Raw genomic sequence first — 24,003 nt, forward strand, 5'->3', positions numbered from 1 at the left:
AACACATTAAGGAGAGCCTGAATGGATGAATGAATTCCATGAATAATGGAAGTTTCAGAAGGAGCAAAAGCAGGAGGGTAATACAGGAGAACTTCCATAATCTGAAGAAGACTGAGTACACTAAAAGAGCCCGCCAAATCCTAGGCAGCTTTGATTTTTAAAACAGAAGCACACATATGCTATGAAATTCCTAAATTCCCAGTGAGAAGGGGGAGATTAAAGTATTCAAAAGGTCTCCTCTGGGGGCCAGGCACCATGGCTCACACCTGTAATCCTAGCACTTTGGGAGGCCGAGGCAGGCAGATCACTTGAGGTCAGGAGTTCGAGACCAGCCTGGCCAACATGGTGAAACCCTGTCTCTACTAAAAATACAAAAATCAGCTGGGTGTGGTGGCACATGCCTGTAATCCCAGCTACTTGGGAGGCTGAGGCAGGAGAATCACTTGAACCCAGGAGGCAGAAGTTGCAGTGAGCTGAGATTGTGCCATTGCACTCCAGTCTGGGCTACAGAATGAGACTCTGTTTCAAAAAAAAAAAAAAAAAAAAACCAGGCCGGGTGCGGTGGCTCATGCCTGTAATCTCAGCACTTTGGGAGGCCAAGGCGGGCAGATCATGAGGTCAAGAGATCAAGACCATCCTGGTCAACATGGTGAAAGCCCCCTGTCTACTAAACATACAAAAAATTAGCTGGGCGTGGTGGTGCGCACCTGTAGTCCCAGCTACTCGGGAAGCTGAGGCAGGAGAATCACTTGAACCCAGGAGACGGAGGTTGCAGTGAGCCAAGATTGCGCCACTGCACTCCAGCCTGGCAACAGAGCGAGACTTCGTTAAAAAAAAAAAAAAAAAAAAAAGGTGTCCTCTGGGGTCAAGGGAGGCTGGGCTGGGCTAGGGGTAAAGCCGCATGGTGCAGGGCGACAAATAGACAAGTGATGGGCTGCAGTCTGGATTGTGAGGAACTGAAAGGTATACAGTTTCAGGACTGAAACTGAAAAGCATGGGATCTCAATTAACAAAGAGGAAAGCAGGAAACGAAGAGAAACTTAAAAGACTGCAAAAGTAAGAAAAAAGGAAAATAGTATAAAATGTAATAAATATAATAGAAGTAATACAAAAAGAATAAAATCAGAGCTACTTCAAAAAATATGAATAGGTTGAATTTCCCGACCAAAACAGACTGTCAAATCAATGTGTTAGAAAATAAAATCTAGGTACATCTAAAAGTAACAAAGGCTAAAAATAAAAGGATGAACCATATACCATATAGCAGGAGAACAAAAAGAAGGAAGAGCAACACCAGAAATCCAGGCCAAGCCCAATATGACACCAAGAAGCACTAAACTGGATGAAGATGGGTATGTTAACAGGTTCACTCCGTGAGATGATAGGCACCCAACATCACAGTAGCCAGATACATAAAACAAAACCTCCCAGACATACAAGACCTTTATTAAAAAACAAAAATAAACAAAACACCACGATAATAGTAGGAGGCCTCAGTATTTTTTCAGAATTTTGAAAAATCAAGTTGGCAAAAAATAATAACATCGAACGTTTGAATAAAGCAAACATTCACTTATGTGATAGAATGTTTACAAAAGTTGACTGTTTATTGGCCACTGATAAATCCATTTATTTATTTATTTATTTATTTATTTATTTCAGACAGGGTCTTGTTCTGTCACCCAGGCTTGGAATGCAGTGGTGTGATCACAGCTCACTGCAGCCTCAAATTCCTGGGCTCAAGGAACCCTCTGCTTCAGGCTCCCAAGTAGCTGGGACTACAGGCATGTGCCACCACCCGCGCCCGTCCCTGCTAAGCTAATTTTTAAAAATTTTTTGCAAATATGAGGTCTCCCTATGTTGTCCAGTTTGGTCTCAAACTCCTGGCCTCAAGTGGTCTTCCTCATTTGGTCTCCCAAAGTTCTGGAATTACAGGTGTGAGCCACCACACCTAGTCCCAGAAAGATATTCTCAAACAAGAAATAAATCACAGCCAGATGCGGTGGCTCACGCCTGTAATCCTGGCACTTTGGGAGGCTGAGGCAGGTGGATCACAAGGTCAGGAGTTCGAGACCAGCCTGACCAACATGTTGAAACCCCGTTTCTACTAAAAATACAAAAATTAGCTGGGCATGGTGGCACACACCTGTAATCCCAGCTACTCAGGAGGCTGAGGCTGAGGCAGGAGAATCGCTTGAACCCAGGAGGTGGAGGTTGCAATGAGCCAAGATCATGCCATTGCACTCCAGCCTAGGCAACAGAGCCAGACTCCATCTCAAAAAAAAAAAAAGAAAGAAAGAAAGAAATCACACACAAAAACAGAAAACCCAAGTCAGAGAGCCATTAAGACAAAAAAAAAAAAAAGACTAATAAATTTGACTCCAACAAAAATTAAAACTCGGCCAGGTGTGGTGGCTCATGCCCGTAATCCCAGCATTTTGAGAGGCCAAGGTGGGTGGATCATGAGTTCAGGAGTTGGAGACCAGCCTGGCCAACATAGTGAAACCCCGTCTCTACAAAAAATACAAAACAAATTAGCTGGGCATGGTGGCCGGTGCCTGTAACCCCAGCTACTTGGGAGGCTGAGGCTGGAGAATCCCTTGAACTAGGAAGGCAGAGGTTTCAGTGAGCCAAGTCACGCCATTGCACTCCAGTCTGGGCAACAAGAGCGAAACTCCATCTCAAAAAAAAAAACAACAAATGCATATCTTTCAGCTCAGCAATCCCACTTCTCTATTCTCAAATAATACACATATGTATGTATAAAGAGGTACAAGAATGTTCACTGTTAACACTCTTGGTAGTAGCAAAAAACTGGAAACAATCATAATTTCCATGAAAAAAAGATTAGCTAAATAAACTATACCCACAGTATGCTATTCTACACAACAGTTAATAATGAGGATATGTTTATTGATATGAAAAGGTCAAGATGTGATTAAATAAAAAAATGCAACCAGGTTCTGTGGCTCCCACCTATAACCCCAGCACTTAGGGAGGCTGAGGCAGGAGGTTCACTTGAGGCCAGGAGTTTGAGACCAGCCTGGGCAACATAGCATGACCCCATCTCTACAAAAAATTTTTAAAAATTTGCCAGGTGTGGTGGCACACACCTGTAGGCTGTGGTAGGATTGCTTGAAGTAAGGAGTTCAAGGTTACAGTGAGCTGTGATCACATACCTCTAAAAAAAAAAAAGTTGTTTTTTTTTTTTAAGACAGAGTCTCGCTCTGTCACCCAGGCTGTAGTGCAATGGTATGATCACAGCTCACTGCAGTGTCAACTTCCTGGGCTCAGGTGATCCTCCCACCTCAGCCTCCTGAGTAACTAGGACTACAGGTGAGCACAACACACCCAGCTAATTTATTTATTTATTTATTTATTTATTTATTTATTTTTGAGACGGAGTCTCGCTGTCACCCAGGCTGGATTGCAATGGCACACAATCTTGACTGACTACAACCACCGCCTCCCAGGTTCAAGCAATTCTCTTGCCTCAGCCTCCTTAGTAGCTGGGATTAAAGGTGCCTGCCACCATGCCCGGCTAATTTTTGCATTTTTAGTAGAGATGGGGTTTCGCCATGTTGGCCAGGCTAGTCTCAGACTCCTGACCTCAGGTGATGCACCTGCCTTGGCCTCCCAAAGTGCTGGGATTGCAGGCGTGAGCTACCGTGCCCGGCCTGATTTTTTGTATTTTTAGTAGAGACAGGGTTTCGCCATGTTCTCCCAAAGTACTGGGATTACAGGTATGAGCCACCGTGCTTGGCCCCTGTATAATTTTAAAATTTTTTTAAAAATTAAAAATACCTGGAGTTCTGACCTCGAAAATCCCATCCTTGTGGGTGTTCCTTCCAGTCTTAAGGAGTGAACCTGGCCATCAGTGATTCTGAAGAGGCAGTGACCACACAGAACCCCAGCACAGCAAACCGAGAAACTGCCATTTTTATTGTATTTTATTGTTTCCTGTAGAGATAGGGGGTCTCACTATATTGCCCAGGCTGGTCTTGAACTCCTGGGCTCAAGCAATCCTCCTGCCTCAGCCTCCCATAGTGCTGTATTACAGGTGTGAGTCACCATGCCTGGCCTGGCTGTCTATATTTCTTTCTTGTTGGTTTGTTTGTTTTTGAGACAGAATCTCATTCTGTCTTCCAGGCTGGAGTCAGTGGTGTCATCTCAGCTTACTGCAACCTCTGCCTCCTGGGCTCAAGCCATTCTCCTGCCTCAGCGTCCCGAGTAGCTGGGATTACAGGCGCATGCCACTACACCCAGCTAACTTTTGTATTTTCAGTAGATACGGGGTTTCACCATATTGGCCAGGCTGGTCTTGAACTCCTGTCCTCAGGTGATCCACCCGTCTTGGCCTCCCAGAGTGCTGGGATTACAGGTGTGAGCCACCACACTTGGCTTTTTTTTTTTTAATGTTTTTTTTTTTCCTCAGAGACCTTTGTTCTGAGATCTTTATTTCTTCTCCCTGTTCTTTTTCCTTGTCTAGTCTACCTCACAAATCATTTCATGATTAATTTGCCTAAAGCAAAGAGCAAATATTTATTAAGCATTTGCCATTATTTGTACTCAGTATTTGGTAATGGCAGGAATATTTGAGGAAAGTTAATATGATAGTAATATGGGGCAATGTAAAGTTAAGAAAAGAGGGAGATGGCAACCAATCAAGAGACGGTATCAGGCCAGGCTTTATTCATCCTGTTCAGAGGTGGTCACAGCTTCCCAATGCCTACAAAATAAAGGCCAAATTCCTGAGCCTAATATCCAAGACCGTCCAGTCTATCCTCAACATACCTTTCTGATCTCTTCATTACTTCTTCCCATTAAAAGCCTCCAATTCAGCCTTTTTTTTTTTTTTTTTTTTTTTTGAGATGAGGTCTTTCTGTGTCTCCCAGGGTGGAATGCATTACACCATCAAGCTCACTGCAGTCTCAAAACTCCTGGGCTCATGAGGTCCCCAGCTTCCTGAGTAGCTGGAACTACAAGTGTGCACCACCACATGCAGCTTCAGCCTGGCTTTCACATGTGTGTGTACCTCTGTTCACAGTTACTTCTCCTGTCTCCTTAAATATTGCTTCCTTTATTGATTGATTGAATGATTGATTGAGACAGAGTTTTGCTCTTGTTGCCCAGGCTGGAGTGCAATGGCGCAAACTCAGCTCACTGCAACCTCTGCCTCCTGGGTTCAAGCAATTCTGCCTCATCCTCCCGAGTAGCTGGGATTACAGATGCCTGCCACCACGCCCAACTAATTCTTGTATTTTTAGTAGAGACAGGGTTTCACCATGTTGGTCAGGCTGGTCTTGAACTCCCGATCTCAGGCCATCCACCTGCCTTGGCCTCCCAAAGTGCAGGGATTACAGGCATGAGATATCGTGCCCAGCCGAAATCTTGCTTCCTTTAAAAATAGGATCAAAGTTGTTGTTTCATGGGTAGAGAGTTTCAGTTTTGCAAGGTGAAGAGTTCTGGAGATGGATGGCAGTGTTGGCTGCACAACAATGAGAATGTACTTAACACTGCTGAATTGTACACTTAAAAATGGTTAAGACCAAGTGCAGTGGCTCATGCCTGTAATCACAACACTTTGGGAGGCCGAGGCAGGAGGACTGCTTGAGCCCAGGAGTTTGAGACCAGCCTGGGCAACATGGAGTGACCTTGTCTCTACAAAAAATATTAGCCGGATGTAGTGGCACACACCTGTAGTCCCAGCTACTGCAGAAGCTAAGAGTGGGAAGATCTAAGTCTAAGTCAAGGCTATAGTGAGCCATGTTCATGTACTGCACTCCAGCCTAGGTGACAGAGCAAGACAGTCTCAAAATAACTCAAGAGGGAGACTGTCTCTAAATAAATTAAGTTTATGGTAAATTTTATGTGTATTTTACAACTGAAAAGGAAATTAGAAGCTGATTTAACTTTTTAAAAATAGACTCAAATCATTCTCTCCTCAAGGCTTCCCTGAATTCTCTCCTTTGAACTCTTAGAGCTCTTATTATCTTTACAGCTCACATGGATTGTAACCATTCACAATTTTTTTTTTTTTTGAGACAGTCTTATACTGTCACCCAGGCTGGAGTGCAGTGGCGCAATCTTGGCTCACTACAACCTCTGCCTCCTGGGTTCAAGCAATTATCCTGCCTCAGCCTCCTGAGTAGCTGGGATTACAAGCGCCCACCACCACACCAGGCTAATCTGTATTTTTAGTAGAAATGGGGTTTCACCATGTTGGCCAGCCTGGTCTCAAATACCCGACCTCAGGTGATCCACCTGCCTCGGCCTCCCAAAGTGCTGGGATGACAGGTGTGAGCCATGGTGCCCAGCCTTTTTTTTTTTTTTTTTTTTTTTTCTTTTTTCTTTTTTGAGATGGAGTCTCGCTCCATCACCCAGGCTGGAGTGCAGTGGCGCAATCTCCACTCACTGCAACCTCTGCCTCTCAGGTTCAAGTGATTCTCCTGCCTCAGCCTCACAAGTAGCTGAGTACTACAGGCACACACCACCATGCCCAGCTAATTTTTGTAATTTTAGTAGAGACAGGGTCTTAACATGTTGGCCAGGCTGGTCTCGAATTCCTGACCTCAAGTAATCCACCCGCCTCAGCCTCCCAAAGTGCTGGGATTACAGGTGTGAGCCACCGTGCCCGGCCACAATCTTCCATTTTTAATAATTGTTTATGTCTTCTTTCCAATTTGGCTACAAACTACTTTTTTTTTTTTTTTTTTTTTTGAGACAGACTCATTCTGTCACCCAGGCTGGAGTGCAGTGGCGTGAACACAGCTCACTGCAGCCTCAACCTCCTGGGCTCGATCAACCCTCCAGACTAGCTGGAACTACAGGCTTAAGCCACAATGCCTGGTTGCAAACATCTTGATAGTGCTGAGTACATATCTGCTATTAATCGACTGGCCTCAGAAGCAAATCACAGTACAAAAGAAATGATAAACCAAAGTAATTGCTTTAATGTTAAAAATATTTATTTTTTTTTCCTAAAAGATCACACAAAAGTTGGGAAGAGAAGGATGTCAACTAGACTACATCAAAATCTGGGCAGAGGGAGGACAAAGAGCTGCCTAAAGAAACTGGTAGCTGGAGCAAACTGCAGAGATCAAGATGGCCCTAGTCAACGGAACCAGCAGCCCAGGTCAGCCACATTCAGGAGCACCACCGAGGCACGGCAAGGAAAGCAAAGTTGCTGGCCCCAATCATTCCTCCTTTTCAGGGCAGGAGAGGCAGAAGCTCACTCTTTAGACATGTTCTTGATGGTCTTGTGCTCTTTCATGGCCTTCTCCCAATCACTGCCATTAAATTCCTCAGTGACCATACTCCGCACAGTGCCCTCATCCAGGCAGTGGGGGGCGATTCCTAGGAGAAAGTGGCACAGACAAAGAGGGATCCTCAGTATGAGTGAGACCAGATGGTGTACTGGCTCCTGGATAAGCTCCCACCTGCAGGCATCATCATGCTACACATTAGGGATTCCAAAGGATATGCCACAGCTTATGGCTTCAGCGATGAGACCCACAGGCTGCCAGCTGGCTCGGAAAGCACTGGCTCTAGCCTACCGCTTCAGCCCTCTGGCTCACTTTCCTCAGCTGCCAGATGGGAATCACACTCCCTGAACCAGGGACGGCCAAGGCTAGACATCATTCAATACCAAGCTGACAGTACAACATGCAGAAAGGCACAGCCCAGAGCAATCTCTGACTGGCGGCCTAAAGAATTCACAGGCCTTTCCTGTGTTTAGATAGACAACTTTCTTTCCTTTTTTATGAGACAGAGTTTAGCTCTTGTTGCCCAGGCTGGAGTACAATGGTGTGATCTTGGCTCTTGGCAACCTCTGCCTCCCGGGTTCAAGTGATTCTCCTGCCTCAGTCTCCCAAGTAGCTGGGATTACAGGTGTGCACTACCAAAGCCTGGCTAATTTTGTATTTTTAGTAGAGACAGGGTTTCTCCATGTTGGTCAGGCTGGTCTCGAACTCCTGACCTCAGGTGAGCCACCACGCCTGGCCTTAGATAGATAACTTTCTAAGAATTAAATGTCTTCCCATTTGTACAAGATTTCATACTTTTCAAAACTCTTTCCTGTTCTGCGAGGTAGACAGGAATGAGTCTCCATGTGACAGATGAGGAACAGAGCCCCTGAAGCAATGGGGGTGCGGTAAGGATGACACCATGCACCCCTCTGCAAAAGACACTGACATAAAGCAAAAGACACTGACAGTCACAGCTGCTCTCGCAGCTCTGGAGGCTGCACTGACACAGAGAACAAGAGTCCTCAGGAACATCTTCCACCTCTGCTTTCCCCTTCAATTCACACTACAATTGGTATGATTCTCAACAACTGTCAGACCCAAGTAGGCCCTGAAGCGGGGCTTGAAGGGTCCCCTGCTTGTTTATTTTTTTAGAAAGAACAGAGATAGGGTCTTGCTATGTTTCCCAGGCTGGTCTCAAACTCCTGAGCTCAAGAAATCCTCCCACTTTGGCCTCCCAAAGTGCTGGGATACAGGTGTGAGCCACCGCAGCCAGCCAGTCCTGCCTAATTTTTGAACAACCAAAAAGCTTTCAAATGGCATTATCAATGCTCCCCAATCTTGCCTCCTTCACTCCCTTAACCCCTGTCATTATTAAACCTGCCTCCCCTGGCCCCACAAGCCCATCTCCCCACCCCTCTACTCCCTACCCTTCAACACGATCCCCAGCAACACCAGCTCTGGCAGCACCAGTGAATGAGAATCACAACCTGGATGGGCTCCGAGTCCAACTTCACCACATTCAGATATGGGATTCAGACAAGTTTCACCAGAGCCCAACTCACATTCTATCACGTGGAAAGCGCTCTGCTGAGGAGCCCTGTTCCTCTAAGATACGCATGTGACAGGGTCTAGTCAGTGTCCCCCTGTCCAACCAAGACTTTAAGTGAGAGCACCATGGGCCTCTCTGTGTCCCCCTGAGCTTGCAGTCCATCCCCATTACTCACCGAAGCCTCCAGGGTTTGAGCGTGGAGTATAGAAGCTCTGAACGCCACATCTCTTACAGAAGGTGTGCTGGGCTTTGTGAGTATTGAATGTGTAAGTCGTTATGTGCTCAGCTCCCTAGGTGAAAACAGACAAACAGGTGTTCTTTTTTACAAAGAGCTTTGTTTATTTATGTATTTATTTATTTATTTTTCGAGACAGAGTCTCCCACTGTCTCTCAGGCTGGAGTGCAGTGGCACGATCTTGGCTCACTGCAACCTCCGCCTGCCCAGGTTCAAGAGATTTTCCTGCCTCAGCCTCCCAAGTAGCTGGAATTACAAGCGCGTGCCCCCAAGCCCGGCTAATTTTTTGTATTTTTAGTACAGACAGGGTTTCACCATGTTGGCCAGGCTGGTCTCGAACTCCTGACCTTGTGATTCATCTGCCTCGGCCTCCCAAAGTGCTGGGATTACAGGTGTGAGCCACCATGCCTGGCCACAAAGAGATTTTTTTTGTCACTTAAAAAATACATCTTTGGTCAGGCATGATGGCTTATGCCTGTAATCCCAACACTTTGAGAGACCGAGGCAGGCGGATTGCTTGAGCCCAGAAGTTCAAGACCAACCTGGGCAACATGGCAAAACCCTGTTTCTACAAAAAAAACTCCAGAAATTAGCCAGGTGCAGTGGCGCACACCTGTAGTCCCAGCTACTTGGGTGGCTGAGGTAGGAGCATCAGTTGAGCCTGGGGAGGTGGAGGCTGCGGTGAGCTGAGACTGCACCATTAAAAAATATATATTGAAAAAAATTTAAAGGGGGGAGGTCTTTTGTAGGGCTCTTTGTATTAAGAGGCCACTTCCTATCTCCTGTAAGAGACTGGGACCTTCTTGAGGACAGAGACCCATCTACACTATACAGAGTCATGTCAGTCTGGAGCGTGACAGCTTACAGCTTCCCTTAGGTCAGCTGCACACAGAATTGAGCCTTGAGCCTTCCCTCATATATCACATCAGGGAGGGAGAGAGCTTGCTTCCTAGGGCCTATGTGGAGAAACAGTTCACCCAAGGGTCTGGCTCTCCATGTCCCCAAACAGAACGACTCAAGGTCTTAAGAAAACAGATGGCTGTGCTTAATTTATCCACAAAGCACAAACCAGGAAAAAAATATTTGCCAGACATCATAGATAGGCTAATTTCCTTAATGGATAATACAAATGGGAGACTGGACAAAGGACATGAATGGCCAGTTCAGATAGAAAGAAAAATAAATCACTCTTTAGCCTATGAAATGCTCACCCAAATGAACTTCAGTGAGATGTATTTCACTGTCAGGTGGGCAAAATCAAAGCTGTTAACATGGTATTGACAAGTATGTAGAGAAATATGTGCTCTCATACATCAGTCACAGGAATAGGAATTGGTACAATTCACCAATATCTACCAAAATTTTAAAGCGTACATACGCTTTAGCACATAATTCCATTTCTTGAAATTTATCTTACAAATATATTACAAATGTCTCAATGACATAGGTATATAGATACTATAGCACCGTTTATAAAGGCTAAAGATTGAAAAAATTGAAAATGTCCATCAATAGAGGACCCGTTAGGCATTATGGACACTCATAAAATGGAATATTCGGCCGGGCGCGGTGGCTCAAGCCTGTAATCCCAGCACTTTGGGAGGCCGAGACGGGCGGATCACGAGGTCAGGAGATCGAGACCATCCTGGCGAACACGGTGAAACCCCGTCTCTACTAAAAAATACAAAAAACTAGCCGGGCGAGGCGGCGGGCGCCTGTAGTCCCAGCTACTCGGGAGGCTGAGGCAGGAGAATGGCGTAAACCCGGGAGGCGGAGCTTGCAGTGAGCTGAGATCCGGCCACTGCACTCCAGCCCGGGCGACAGAGCCAGACTCCGTCTAAAAAAAAAAAAAAAAAAAAAAGGAATATTCTCCGACTTTTGAGAAGAATGAGACAGCGCTACAAATACTAACATGGAACAACTGCCAAGGTTACAAAGTTAAGCAAGGTATAGGCCAGGCACAGTGGCTCACGCCTGTAATCCCAGCACTTTGGGAGGCCAAGGTGGGCAGATCACTTGAGGTCAGGAGTTCAAGACCAGCCTGGCCAACATGGCGAAAACTCGACTCTACTAAAAATATAAAAATTAGCCAGATGTGGTGGCGGGTACCTGCAGTCCCAGCTACTCAGGAGGCTGAGGCAGAAGAATCACTTGAGCCTGGGAGGCGGAGGTTACAGTGAGCCGAGATCACACCACTGCACTCCAGCCTAGGCGACAGAGTGAGACTCTCAAAAAAAAAGTTAAGCAAGGTATAAAACAATGTATGTGGTATACTACCATTTCTTTTTTCTTTTTTTTTAAGGCTATATACTGGTATGTGTGTTGTTTTTTGTTTTTGTTTTGTTTTGTTTTTTGAGACAAGGTCTCACTGTTACCCAGGCTGAAGTGCAGTGGTATGATCACGGCTTACTGCAGCCTTGACCTCCCAGGTTCAATTGATTCTCCCACCTCAGCCTCCCGAGTAGCTGGGACTATAGGCATGCAACACCACGCCTAGCTGATTTTTTTATTTTCTGTAGACATAGGGGTCTCACTGTGTTGCCCAGGCTGGTGTTGAACTCCTGGGCTCAAGTGATCTGCCCGCCTTGGCCTTCCAAAGTGCTAGGACTACAGGCATGAGCCACCCTGCCTGGCCTGTATGTGCTTTTATATGCATGTGTATCTTTGAAGAGGGATCCAAGAAACAATGGCCTACCTTTAGGGAGAGAAATCAGACAGCTGAAGGGGAGGGGGTAGAGGTTTCTTATCATTGTTAACCCTCTTTACGCTTCCCCAGCCACTAACATACCATCCAGAATTGTGCTTCCTATAGAAATAGCTCACTGAGGAGCCTTGCTCACTCCATAGCCACTGCAGCACAGAAAAGCAGCAAAGCACTGCCAGGTGGTCCCAAGCCATCCAACATTATCTGGATGGAATTAAAGCGCTCTCTCTCTCTCTTTTTTTTTTTCACTGCTCCTTGTAGAGCAGGGTATAGAAGTGTGCCCAGAATAGCCAGATAACTTATTTCTAAGAGAATTGATCCTGAAGAAAAAATTTCTAAATTGTCAAAAATTTATACCAAGGAGGTTCACCACAGTGTTGTTGATAATCAGAAAAAAACTAGACTCAACCTAGAAGTGCAATGATGCAGAGACAGTGATGGGATAAGTAGACTAGGAAATCGGCTGTGGGGAAGAGGGAGACTGGGGCATGGGGACAGTAGGGAAAGACTTTTCACTGTATATATATACATTTTCTTCTACCTTTCAAATTTTGTACCAAGTACAAAAAAGTCCCCAAAATAATAAAATTAAAGTTAAAAATATGTATATAAGCTTTTCATTGGGAAATGAGATAAGCAGATTATCAACAAAAAGAATGGTAAAATTCTATTTAATAAACATAAGACAATAGGTTTGGATGTAGTCTCAGATGTATTTTCTCAGAGTAGAAAATAATACACAAGGACAGACACCAAAATATTAACAGTGGTTACCTTTAGTTGATAGAATTTAGGTGATTTTATTGTTTTTTGATTCTCTGAATTTGAAAATGTTTCCACAATACCAAATAGGCCTCCAAAAAATAAAGGTAAAAAATAACACAACCTTTTATTTTTTATTTTCATTTTTTTTGAGATGGAGTTTCGCTCATCAACCAGGCTGGAGTGCAATGGCGCGATCTTGGCTCACTGCAACCTCCGCCTCCCAGGTTCAAGTGATTCTCCTGTCGTGGCCTCCCAAGTAGCTGGGATTACAGGCATGCGCCACCATGCTCAGCTAATTTTTGTATTTTTAGTAAAGATAGGGTTTCACCATGTTGGCCAGGCTGGTCCTCAACTCCTGACTTCAGATGATCCACCCATCTTGGCCTCCCAAAGTGCTGGGATTACAGGCGTGAGCCACTGCGCCCAGCCCACCTTTTAAATGTCAATCTGAAACCAAACCAGTGAGAGGCCCTGCTAAGCTCCAGGCCCCTCCCATGCTACAGAGGGCATGCTGAGGGTTCGTTGGGGAGTGTTGTAAATCTCACCAATGGGTTCTGCACTCCTTGACCCTGCTCTTAAGCACTGACCTTCAGGAGCTTGAAGCGAGAAGCTGGAACAATGAAGTGTCTATTCTGCTTCTTCTTGCAAATGCTGCAGCTACAGAAAGAGAGCAAATTCCAGATTGTGAGCAGCCACCTGCGTCCTCTGTGCCTGAGCAGCCCAGCCTGATACGTTTTCAGAGCCAGCCGACCCCACAGATAAGGCTCTTTTCAGTACCATCCAGGGCTGAGGAGCTGGGGCAAAGGCCTGGATATCCAGGGCCTCTGGTTTGCAGGTACAGCAGAGCCCAGGGGGGTCCCAAGTCAGCAGTCGAGGCTCCGCAATGCTCAGAACACAGGACCAACAGACACGTCTGTACTGCCCACCCCCCAGTTCTTTATAATGAAGGAGAAGCGCTGGACTTCAGAGACACTTAGAAAACAAATTTCAGACACTTCTACAACCTGATGTCTCTGAGACATCCACATCAAAAATGGACAAGGATGTTTAGGTTGCCCTCTTTCTTCATCACCATGTCACAAAAAGTCCAGCTCCAAGTAAAACACGTCCCCAGAATTACCATCTCTGGAATTAAACTGAAGTCCCCTCTTTTCAGGCCACCTTTGAAAAAGTTCTAATTTAGTATAGAATCCTCTCACAAGTTATTCCACAGTGCTTCTTTTCCAATCTGGACTCTATTGTTAGTAGCCTGGTCAGTTCTCCATTTGAGTAATTCCATCGTATGTGCTTATTATTCATATATAATTCCGGTACCTAGGGGCAAAAAGGACTGGATGCTGTTAAATAATTAGCTGCATGCCAACTTTGGGTCCCAAAGCCAGAGCCTGTCGTCCCTGCTCCATCATAATGCCGGGGAAGGTGGTACAAATCAGGCCCTCCACAGCCAGCAGCACCATCTGCCTCAACCAAAGAGCAGAGCGAGAGTGTAGGGCCTGGGGAGCCTCTAGGTGTACACACCCTTCACTAAAGCACCCTCCAATTCTCCCCAACTCCAGACTCCTACGAAGATTCTGCCCAAGGCTTTCCATTCAGTACCCAGCCAGGCACACCTGCAGCTAACCGCCCCCGGCTCCTCAGCAGTGTCAGTCTGAGGGTGACACTGCCACAAGTCACAAGCCCTGAGGACCCTGCTCTGTCTCACCTGGGCCATGCTGTTGAAGCTCTGTGGTGAGCCACACAAAAGGAGAAAGAATAGAACAATGAACCTTTCTGTCCCCATCACCTGACTTCAGCAGTTACCAGCCCATGGCCAATGTTTCCTCTGTACCCCAACTCCCCAGATTATTTTGAAATACTGCATTTTAACTCTGAAATTCTTTTAAGTCAATTTAGGGGGAAAAAAAAATACTCACTTGCAGTCAAATATATGCAAGTCTGCTGAGGCCCAAACTTCAAAACGAACTGCTCCACAGTGGCAGCCTCCTGTGTGCTTCACCAGGCCCTGGTATTCACTAAATGAAACAAAAATCAGAAAGATAAGAATTTCTGAATAGCTACCTCCTGCTCTCTTTATTTTCGTTGTTGAATGAAAGACGTAAGATTAGACAAAAGTCTTTTCTACATGACAACCAAATGCACTTCTGCTTTTAAGGAGATACTGTCAATTTTCTAAGTCAAGAATGGTTTCAGCACCTTCTTTATCTATGAGCTCTCTTTTCTCCAATTTCTTAAATTGTATTAAGTTGCAAAATAGAACATTCCAAACATTTCGAAAATGTGAGGGATCCTAACCCACTACCAAACATTTTTATTTATATGTCAAATACAAATTTTTTTTTTTTTTTTTTTTTTTTTGGAGATGGAGTCTCACTCTATTGCCCAGGCTAGAGTGCAGTGGTGCAATCTTGGCTCACTGCAACCTCTGTCGCCTGGGTTCAAGCAATTCTCCTGCCTCAGCCTCCCAAGTAGCTGGGATTACAAATGCCTGCCACCACACCCTGCTAATTTTTGTATTTTTAGTAGAGATAGGGTTTCACCATCTTGGCCAAGCTGGTCTTGAACTCCTGACCTCGTGATCCACCCACCTTGGACTCCCAAAGTGCTGGAATTATAGGCATGAGCCACCACTCCCAGCCTCAAATACTAAAAATTTTTATGAGCTGGGCACGAAGGAGAGAACAGTAAACAAGACACAGCAGACACGATTGCTGCCCTTACTGACATTAACAAATTACTCAAATAATAATTAATTATGATTGTGATAAAGGAGGTACAGGCTGCTATGAAAATTAAGACTGGGTACTCAATCAAGTCCAGAGGTTCCGAAGAGCCTTTTGAGAAAGTTAATAAAGGCTCATATTTTTACTCTATTTCTTTCCACTATTCTTCATACACATGCGTTTTATATAGTTGTAATACACATTACATACAATTTTTTTTTTTTTGAGACAGAATTTCATTCTTGTTGCCCAGGCTGGAATGCAGTGGCACAATCTCTGCTCACTGCAACCTCTGCCTCCAGTATTCAAACAATTCTCCTGCCTCAGCCTCCCGAGTAGCTGGGATTACAGGCATGCTCCACCACACCTGGCTAATTTTGTATTTTTAGTAGAGAGGGGTTTCTCCATTTGGCCAGGCTGGTCTCAAACTCCCCACCTCAGGTGATCCACCCGCCTTGGCCTCCCAAAGTGCTGGGATTACAGGCGTGAGCCACCTCACCTGGCCTATATACCATTTTAATCCTTTTAAAGCTTATATATAAGCCAAACTCAGAAATGAACATTAAGATCTGATAAATGTCATAAAATCGCTTTCCAAAAGGACTGAACACTCTTACCCGATATACAAATGAGAAAACATTTCACAGTACAGTCTCCGGCAATAATCATAGGAAAAATAGCTCACTGCAGTTTTAATTTGCATGATTAAGACTGATCATTTTTTCATGTTTCTTTACGAGTTTATGTATTTTAATTTTGGGGGCACACATAATGCTTATTGTAAAAAATCCAAACTTTACAGTATCTGAGAGTGCTCAAAGTGAAAGCCTCCTGTAATCTTTATACCCAGAGGGATCTACAGGTCATTATTTGCTATATATTCTCCCAAACTTTTTTCTATACAATATTGTAACGAAAATGGTACAGTTATACACACTTTTTGAATATAATTTAGTGGACTTTATAAGTACAAAGTCATGGCAATCTAGTGGGAGAAAAACATCTCTTTTATGTCACTATTTTAAATCTTTTTCTTGACCATTTATCAGTTTGTCTTAAAGTAAAAATTTACCTCAAATTTGAGTTTTACATTCCTTTTTTTTTCTGTTTCTGTATGCCTTGAAGACACCATGAGTTTTACATTCCTAAGGATCTTCATATTCCTTCTGCCCAGAGGCAGCCGTTACCCCATAGGTGCTCAAAAAATGTTCGATGGATGAACGTTTTTTAAAAGTTCAGTGTGCAATCCAAGATGAAAAACCAAAAAGTGAAGCACAAAGAAAACCAAATATGTATGAAGCACACAGAAAACCAAATATATATCTTCTGTCGGGGACGACCCATCCTAACTAAGAGAATTTCTTCTGCAAGCAGCTCAAAGGAACATGTTCAAGAAAAGAAGTAATTCTCAGGTTATGCAACTGCTAGGTTATTCTTGTCGGTCTTTCCCCCTAGTGTTTTGATTGTTCTTTTTAATTCGTAAAATTAACACTGAAATACATTATCAGGCCGTTAAAATCTCTCTCCGTAGCACAACTTTTCCCCGAGGCAGGAATCCAGATCACATTTGGAGAAAAGAAGGCAGCCCTTTAACAGCCCAGTTAACAGCTCTTTTCTAACTTGCGGACACTCGGGATGCTCACTGGGCCATCTAAAAGACTGCGGAGCAGCCAGGACGACGAGCGGCCGGGAGCATTAGCTGGCGGAGCACATAAAAGCCTCCTTGCGCAGGCATCCCCGCCGCCGCCGCCGGAGCATCTCTTTGCGCGCGCTTCTCTCCCGGATCAATAACCCCCGCCCCCTACTCCCTCCCTGGCAGTCCCTGGAACAATGACGGGATTTCGCTTCCCAGTTAGTTCAAAACTACTCATGCTGCCTTCAGCGATTCTACCTTTCCCTTCCACCCACCCTCAAAAACACGTGTGCAAACATAAAAAAACGGGATTCGGGTAAGAGAAAGCCGTGGGATATATCTTCTTTTCATTAGGAAAGGCCCCCACACCCTTTGCGCGCCAGCAAGAGACAACGTCCCCGAGCACGATGCTTGTGGCCGGGAAAGACCCTTTGTGTCCCAAGACGGCCGCGCGCGCCCTCAAGCTCCGGACGAAGCCCCCTTTCAATTCCCGGACCACAGCCCTAGAAGCACCGCCCCGCCGCCCTTAGAATTAGCGAACAACCCCAGTGCTAACGGGGGAGCCGCGTCGGCTCCGTAACGTGGAAGGATCAGAGCTGAAAGGCGCCCAAGGCCTGCGCGCGGGCGGCGAGCCCGACTCCTGCCGAGGGGTCCGCGTGGCACCGGCTCCCGCGCGTCCCGGCCCGCCGCACTCACAAGGTGTCCAGCAGGAGCTTGGCGGCGCCCTCGGAGGTGAGCTTCTGCCGCTTCTGGAACGTCTCCCAGCGCTCCCGCTGCTCGCCCAGATCCAGGTTGGACGCCGAGGACGTCGGGGTCGCGGGAGTCGGCGGCGGCGGTGGCGGGAGCAACGCCAGCTCCGGCGGCGGCGGCGGCTCCCCCGGGCCCTCCTCCTGGGCCCGCGGCGACGAGCGCCTCAGCCGCGGCTTCTCCGACGGCGGCTTCGCCGCCGCCTGGCTCTTGCTCTCGGCCTGGCTCGCGGAGCGCCGTGTGCGGATGGCGCTGGGGGCCGAGGCAGCGGCCGCGGGGGCCCCGGAGGCCGCGGAGGCCCCGGAGGCCCCGGACCGCTTCTGGCCGCGCAGCTTGGCGGCCGCAGAGCTCCTCGATCGCCGCATGGCTCCCGCAGCCTGGCGCGCAGGCCTCGCAGCGCGGCGCGCCCCCGCCGGCCCGCGCGCGCCCCCGCCGCCCGCCAGTCTTAAGGCCCAGGGGGCGCTGCGCCCGGCTCCCCCGCTCCGCCCGCAGCGTCCCGCAGCCAGGCGCCTGCCCGCAGGAGGGAGACCCGGCCCGCCCGGCCGCTGGGACGCACCTGCCTGTTCAGTCCCGCAGGCCCAGAGGGGCTGCGCCCGGCCTACGCTCGCGATACCCAGAATCCACTCGCACCTGCGAAGGCGCCCCTGCCTTGTGTGAATCCAGGGGGCTCTTCGTACCTTCCTGACCTGGAGGGGCCTGGGTCGGGCCTGAATTCGCAGGCTCATCCGAGCGGGCAGCCTAGGGTAACTTCGTCTGCAAAAACGAGGTAATTTGTGTAAACGGCCTGCCACCTGCTACCTCCTGGGTAACAGCGGCCAAAACCATAGTTCTTCACCTTCGTCTTTTCTGTCACATTATAGAACAGTGTCATGAGGATACCAATAGTCAACAGATTTGGAGTTTCATTTTAATTAAATGAATGACCCGCGCATCGAATTTCATTAGTATGATTTTGATGAATGCAGCACCAAAGTTTAAAGACAAAAGGCACAAGAATCGTTGATGGAACCCAGATGGTCCCCAAACCTATTAGTTGCTCTATTTTAATCATATCTGCAAAGAACTCGCGTTTTGGGTTTTTTTTTTTTTTTTTTTAAACTTATTTTTTTTTTTTTTTGTTTTTTTTTTTTTTTTTTTTTTTTTTCTTTTTTTTTTTTTTTTTTTCAGACGGAGTTTCGCTCTTGTTGCCCAGGCTGGAGTGCAATAGCCTCGGCTCACCTCAACCTCCGCCTCCCAGGTTCAAGCGATTCTCCTACCTCAGCCTCCCGAGTAGCTGGGATTACAGGCATTCGCCACCACACCCGGCTAATTTTGTATTTTTAGTAGAGACGGGGTTTCACCATGTTGGTCAGGCTGGTTCCGAACTCCCGACCTCAGGTGATTCAGCCTCCTCGGCCTCCCAGAGTGCTGGGATTACAGGCGTGAGCCACAGTGCACGGCCAATTTTTGTATTTTTAGTAGAGACGGGTTCACCATGTTAGCCAGGCTGGTCTTGATCTCCTGACCTCAGGTGATCTGCCCGCCTCGGCCACCCAAAGTGCTGGGATTACTAAATAACCACGCCCAGCCTATCTTTCTTTTTTTTTGGGAGTCTCGCTCTGTCGCCAGGCTGGAGTGTAGTGGCACGATCTCGGCTCACTGCAACCTCCGCCTCCCGGTTCCAGCGATTCTCCTGACTCAGTCTATCTTTCTTCTTTATTCTGATTTTCTTCGTGGTATTTTTAGTTTAATAGTTTATTGAATTAAAGGCGTAGTTTAACTGTCTTCACCCCGACCCCCCCATACAGGATCTAACATACTAGAGTGCAGTGGCGATCTCGGCTCAGTGTAGCCAAGAACTCCTGGCCTCAAGCGATCATCCCGCCTGGGCCTCTGGAGCAGCTGGGACAACAGGCTGCGGGCGCACCACGCCCCGCTAATTGTTGCTATTGTTTTGTAGATACCGAGTTTCCCTGTGTTGCCCAGGCTGGTCTCTATCTAACTCCTGGCCTCAAGCGATCCTCCCACCTAGTCCTTCCCAAGTGTTGGGATTACAGGCGTGAGCCACCGAGCCCCACCTTGCCATTTTGTTGTTGTTGTTGGAATTATGGTTTACACACAACGTGCAAATATCTTAAATGTACAGCTTATGTGACCACCACCACTTCAGATACAGAACATTTTCAACACAACAGAGTTTCTCTCAGGCAAAAGAAAACAGAGGCGATCACTGTTCTTTTACCACCATAGGTTGGTTTTGCTTATTCTTGAACATCATTTTAAAACGGCATGTAGGCCGGACGCACTGACTCATGCCTAATCCCAACACTATTGGGAGGCCGAAGTGGGCAAATCGCTTGAGCCCAGGAGTTTTTTTAAGACCAACCTTGGCCAACATGGTGAAACCCGTCTCTGCAAACAAACAAACACAAAATAGTCGGGGCTGGGCGGTGGCTCATGCCTGTAATTCCAGCACTTTGGGCCGAGGCGGGTGGATCACTTGAGGTCAGGCGTTCGAGACCAGCCTAGCCAACATAGTGAAAACCCGTCTCTACTGAAAAAAATATAATTAGCCGGGCATGGTGGCACCTGCCGGTAGTCCCAGCTACTCCGGAGGCTGAGGCATGAGAATTGCTCCAATCCCGGAGGTGGAGGTTGCACCGAGCTGAGACCACGCCATTGTACTCTAGCCTGGGCAAAAAAAACGAAACTCTGTCAAAAAAAAAAAAAAAAAAAAAAAAAAGCCAGGCATGGTAGCTTGTGCCTGGGGTCCCAGCTACTCAGGAGGCTGAGGTGAGAGAATCGCTTGAGCCCTGAAGGTCAAGGCTACAGTGAGTGGAGATCACACCATTGCAGTCAAGCCTCAGCAACAAAGAGACCTTGTCTCAAAAACTTAAAAAATAAAAACAGCATTATCGCTTCTCGACCTGTTGGCTAAGACCAAGTGTAAAAGCAGCATGTACTCTGTTACACCTGACATCTTTTACTCAACATGTTTTTGGGAATCATCCATGTTATGTATATTGATTTTTTATTGCTCTGAAATATTTGATTTGTGAATATATTACAATTTATTCTGTTAATGGATATTTGGGTTGTTTCCAAATTGTGGCAATTATGAATAAAGCTCCTATTTACATGGACATTTGTGTACAAGGTTTTTGTGGATTAACATTTCTCTTCAGTACATACATTGGAGTGGACTTTCTGGGTCACAGGTTAGCACTGTTGTTGTTTTTTGGTGTGGTTTTTGTTTTTGAGACGAGGTCTTCCCTGTCACCCAGGCTGGAGTGCAGTAACATGATCGGGCGCACTGCAACTTCCACCTCCCAGTCTCAAGCAATTCTTCCACCTCAACCTCCTGTAGCTGGGAACACAGGTACCCGCCACCACATACCGCACAAACCACCAACATTCCAGTGAGTTTAGGGGGTTGCAACAATATCATAGCGGCCTATTCAAATAGCCAAAAACTGGAAACACCCTAAATGTTCTTCAACCATAGATTAAATAAAATGTACGCCAGGCAAGGTGGCTCACACCTGTAATCCCAGCACTTTGGGAAGCTGAGGCGGATGGATCACTTGAGGTCAGGAGTTCAAGACCAACCTGGCCAACATGTCGAAACCCTGTCTCTACTAAAAATACAAAAATTAGCCGGGTGTGGTGGCAGACGCCTATAATCCCAGCTACTTGGGAGGCTGAGGCACAAGAATCACTTGAACCCGGGAGGCGGAGGTTGCAGTGAGCCGAGATTGTGCCACTGCACTCCAGCCTGAGTGACAGAGTAAGACTCTGTCTCAAAAAAAAAAAAAAAGTATAATCATTTAATGGAATACTACAGCACAATGCAAATGAGTGAACCACAGATATGTACAACAACATGGATTAATCTCACAGACATATTGAGTAAAATAAGTCACACACAAGAGTACATATTGTGTAAATACATTTAAATGAAGTTCAAAATCAACCAAAACTATTTCACAGTAATAATATAAGATGAGTGGTGGCTGGGTGCGGGGGCTCATGCCTTTAATCCCAGTACTTTGGGAAGCCGAAGCAGATGGATCACTTGAGGCCAGGAGTTCCAGACCAGTCTGGGCAACAGAGTGAGGCTGCATCTCTATGAAAAATACAAAAATTAGGTGGATGTCATGGCACACACCTGTAGTCCCAGCGACTCAGGAGGCTGAGGCGAGAAGGAGGATTGCTGAGCCCAGGAGGTAGAAGCTGCAGTGAACTGTGATTGCACCACCATACTCTATCCTGGGTGACAGAGTGAGACCTTGTCTCAAGAAAGAAAAACAAAACAAAACAAAACAAAAAACAAAAAAAACTGGGTGTGGAGAGTGGTTATCCTTGAGGAGAACTAACTGGGAAAGAGAACAAAGGACTCTTCTAAAATGCTGGATATGGCCAGGCACAGTGGCTCACGCCTGTAATCCCAACACTTTGGGAGGCGGAGGTGGGCATATTACCTGAGGTCAGGAGTTTGAAACCAGCCTGGCCAGCATGGCAAAACCCTGTCTCTACTAGAAATACAAAACTAGCTGGGCGTACTGACAGGCACCTGCAATCCCAGCTACTCGGGAGGTTGAGACATGAGAATCTCTTGAACCTGGGAGATGGCGGTTGTAGTGAGCCGGAGGTTGCAACATTGCACTCCAGCCTGGGCAACAGAGCAAGACTCCGTCTCAAAGAAAAACAAGATGCTGGATATGTTCTCCACATTATCTTGATCAGGGTGGTAGTTATGGAGGTATGTAAAACATATAAAAACACTTCAGTGTATATAAGACTTAGCTCAATTTAAAAATGAAGAACGTGTCTGGGCATGGTGGCTCACACCTGTAATCCCAGCACTTTGGGAGGCCAAGGTGGCAGATCACCTGAGGTCAAGAGTTCGAGACCAGCCTTGACCAACATGGAGAAACCCCATCTCTAATAAAAATACAAAATTAGCTGGGCATGGTAGCTCATGCCTTTGATCCCAGCTACTCAGGAGGCTGTGGCAGGAGAATTGCTTGAACTCAGGAGGCGGAGGTTGCGGTGAGCTGAGATCATGCCATTGCACTACAGCCTGGGTAACAAGAGTGAAACTCTGTCTCAAAAAAAAAAAAAAAAAAAAAAATCCATCAGTTAGGCTTTTATTTTAAAGACATTATACCATTAAGTAGGCTTGAGGTGAAGAAAACAATTGAATAGTTATTGCAAACCCAAAACTCAAGAAGGCAATTAAAAAGGCATGTGCTGGCCGGGTACAGTGGCTCACGCCTATAATCCCAGCACTTTGGGAGGCCTATGAGGGCAGATCATTGAGGTCAGGAGTTCGAGACCAGCCTGGCCAACATGGTGAAACCCCATCTCTACTAAAATTACAAAAATTAGCCTGGCGTGATGGCAGGTACCTGTAATCCCAACTACTCAGGAAGCTGAGCGAGGAGAATTGCTTGAACCCAGAAAGTGGAGGTTGCAGTGAGATTGCATTCCAGCCCAGAACAAAACTCTGTCTCAAAAAAAAAAAAAAAAAAAAAAAGGCCGGGCACGGTGGCTCACGCCTGTAATTCCAGCACATTGGGAGACTGAGACGGGTGGATTACTTGAGGTCAAGAGTTCGAGACCACCCTGGCCAACATGATGAAACCCCATCTCTACTAAAAACATACAAAAAATTAGTCGGGCATGGTGGTGCATGCCTGTAGTCCCAGCTACTCAGGAGACTGAGGCAGGAGAATAGCTTGAACACGGTAGGCAGAGGTTGCAGTGAGCCAAGATCGTGCCACTGCACTCCAGTCTGGGCGACAGAGCAAGACTCCATCTCGAAACAAACAAACAAGGCATGTGCCCGGAACAGTCTGACTCTGGGAATGAAGATGAGTTGATTTAATCATGGCGTTGGAAAATCAAGGAGTAACTAGAATAGGATGAAAATTATTCATTAGGCTCTCAGAAGACTAGAAGTGAAAAACTGAAAATTAAAGGAATGAAGTTAAGGCTATCAAATTGGAGGAAGTGAGGGATTTTCATAGAAATATGATTGATAGGCTGGGCGCGGTGGCTCACGCCTGTAATCCCAGCACTTTGGGAGGCCGAGGCAGGTGGATTACGAGGTCAGGAGCTCAAGACCAGCCTGGCCAAGTTGGTGAAACCCCGTCTCTACTAAAAATACAAAAATTAGCCAGGTGTGGTGACAGTCACCTGTAATCCCAGCTACTTGGGACATTGAGGCAAGAGAATCGCTTGAACCCGGGGGGCAGAAGTTGCAGTGAGCCGAGATCACGCCACTGCGCTCCGGCTTGGGCGACAGAGTGAGACTCCGTCAAAAACAAACAAAACAGAAAAACAGAAATATGATTGACATAGCATATCACATCAGGCTTTTCTGTAGAAATTAACAGCCAATTCTATACTTTATGTGGAT

At 46.4% G+C, this 24,003-nt stretch overlaps 1 protein-coding gene across 1 annotated transcript; it reads right to left on the reverse strand.

Moving 5' to 3' along the window:
* Positions 1-6,946: 6,946 nt before the first annotated feature.
* On the reverse strand, positions 6,947-18,163 carry CENPV (centromere protein V). The gene is made up of 5 exons (XM_025363078.1): positions 17,550-18,163; positions 14,414-14,512; positions 13,088-13,157; positions 8,972-9,086; positions 6,947-7,356 (listed from the first exon to the last, which is right to left on the reverse strand). Exons 1-5 carry the CDS (start codon positions 17,963-17,965, stop codon positions 7,232-7,234), a joined length of 825 nt encoding a protein of 274 aa, XP_025218863.1. The 5' UTR covers positions 17,966-18,163; the 3' UTR covers positions 6,947-7,231.
* Positions 18,164-24,003: the final 5,840 nt, after the last annotated feature.

The sequence above is a fragment of the Theropithecus gelada genome, chromosome 16, assembly GCF_003255815.1.
Source record: "Theropithecus gelada isolate Dixy chromosome 16, Tgel_1.0, whole genome shotgun sequence".
NCBI lineage: Eukaryota > Metazoa > Chordata > Mammalia > Primates > Cercopithecidae > Theropithecus > Theropithecus gelada.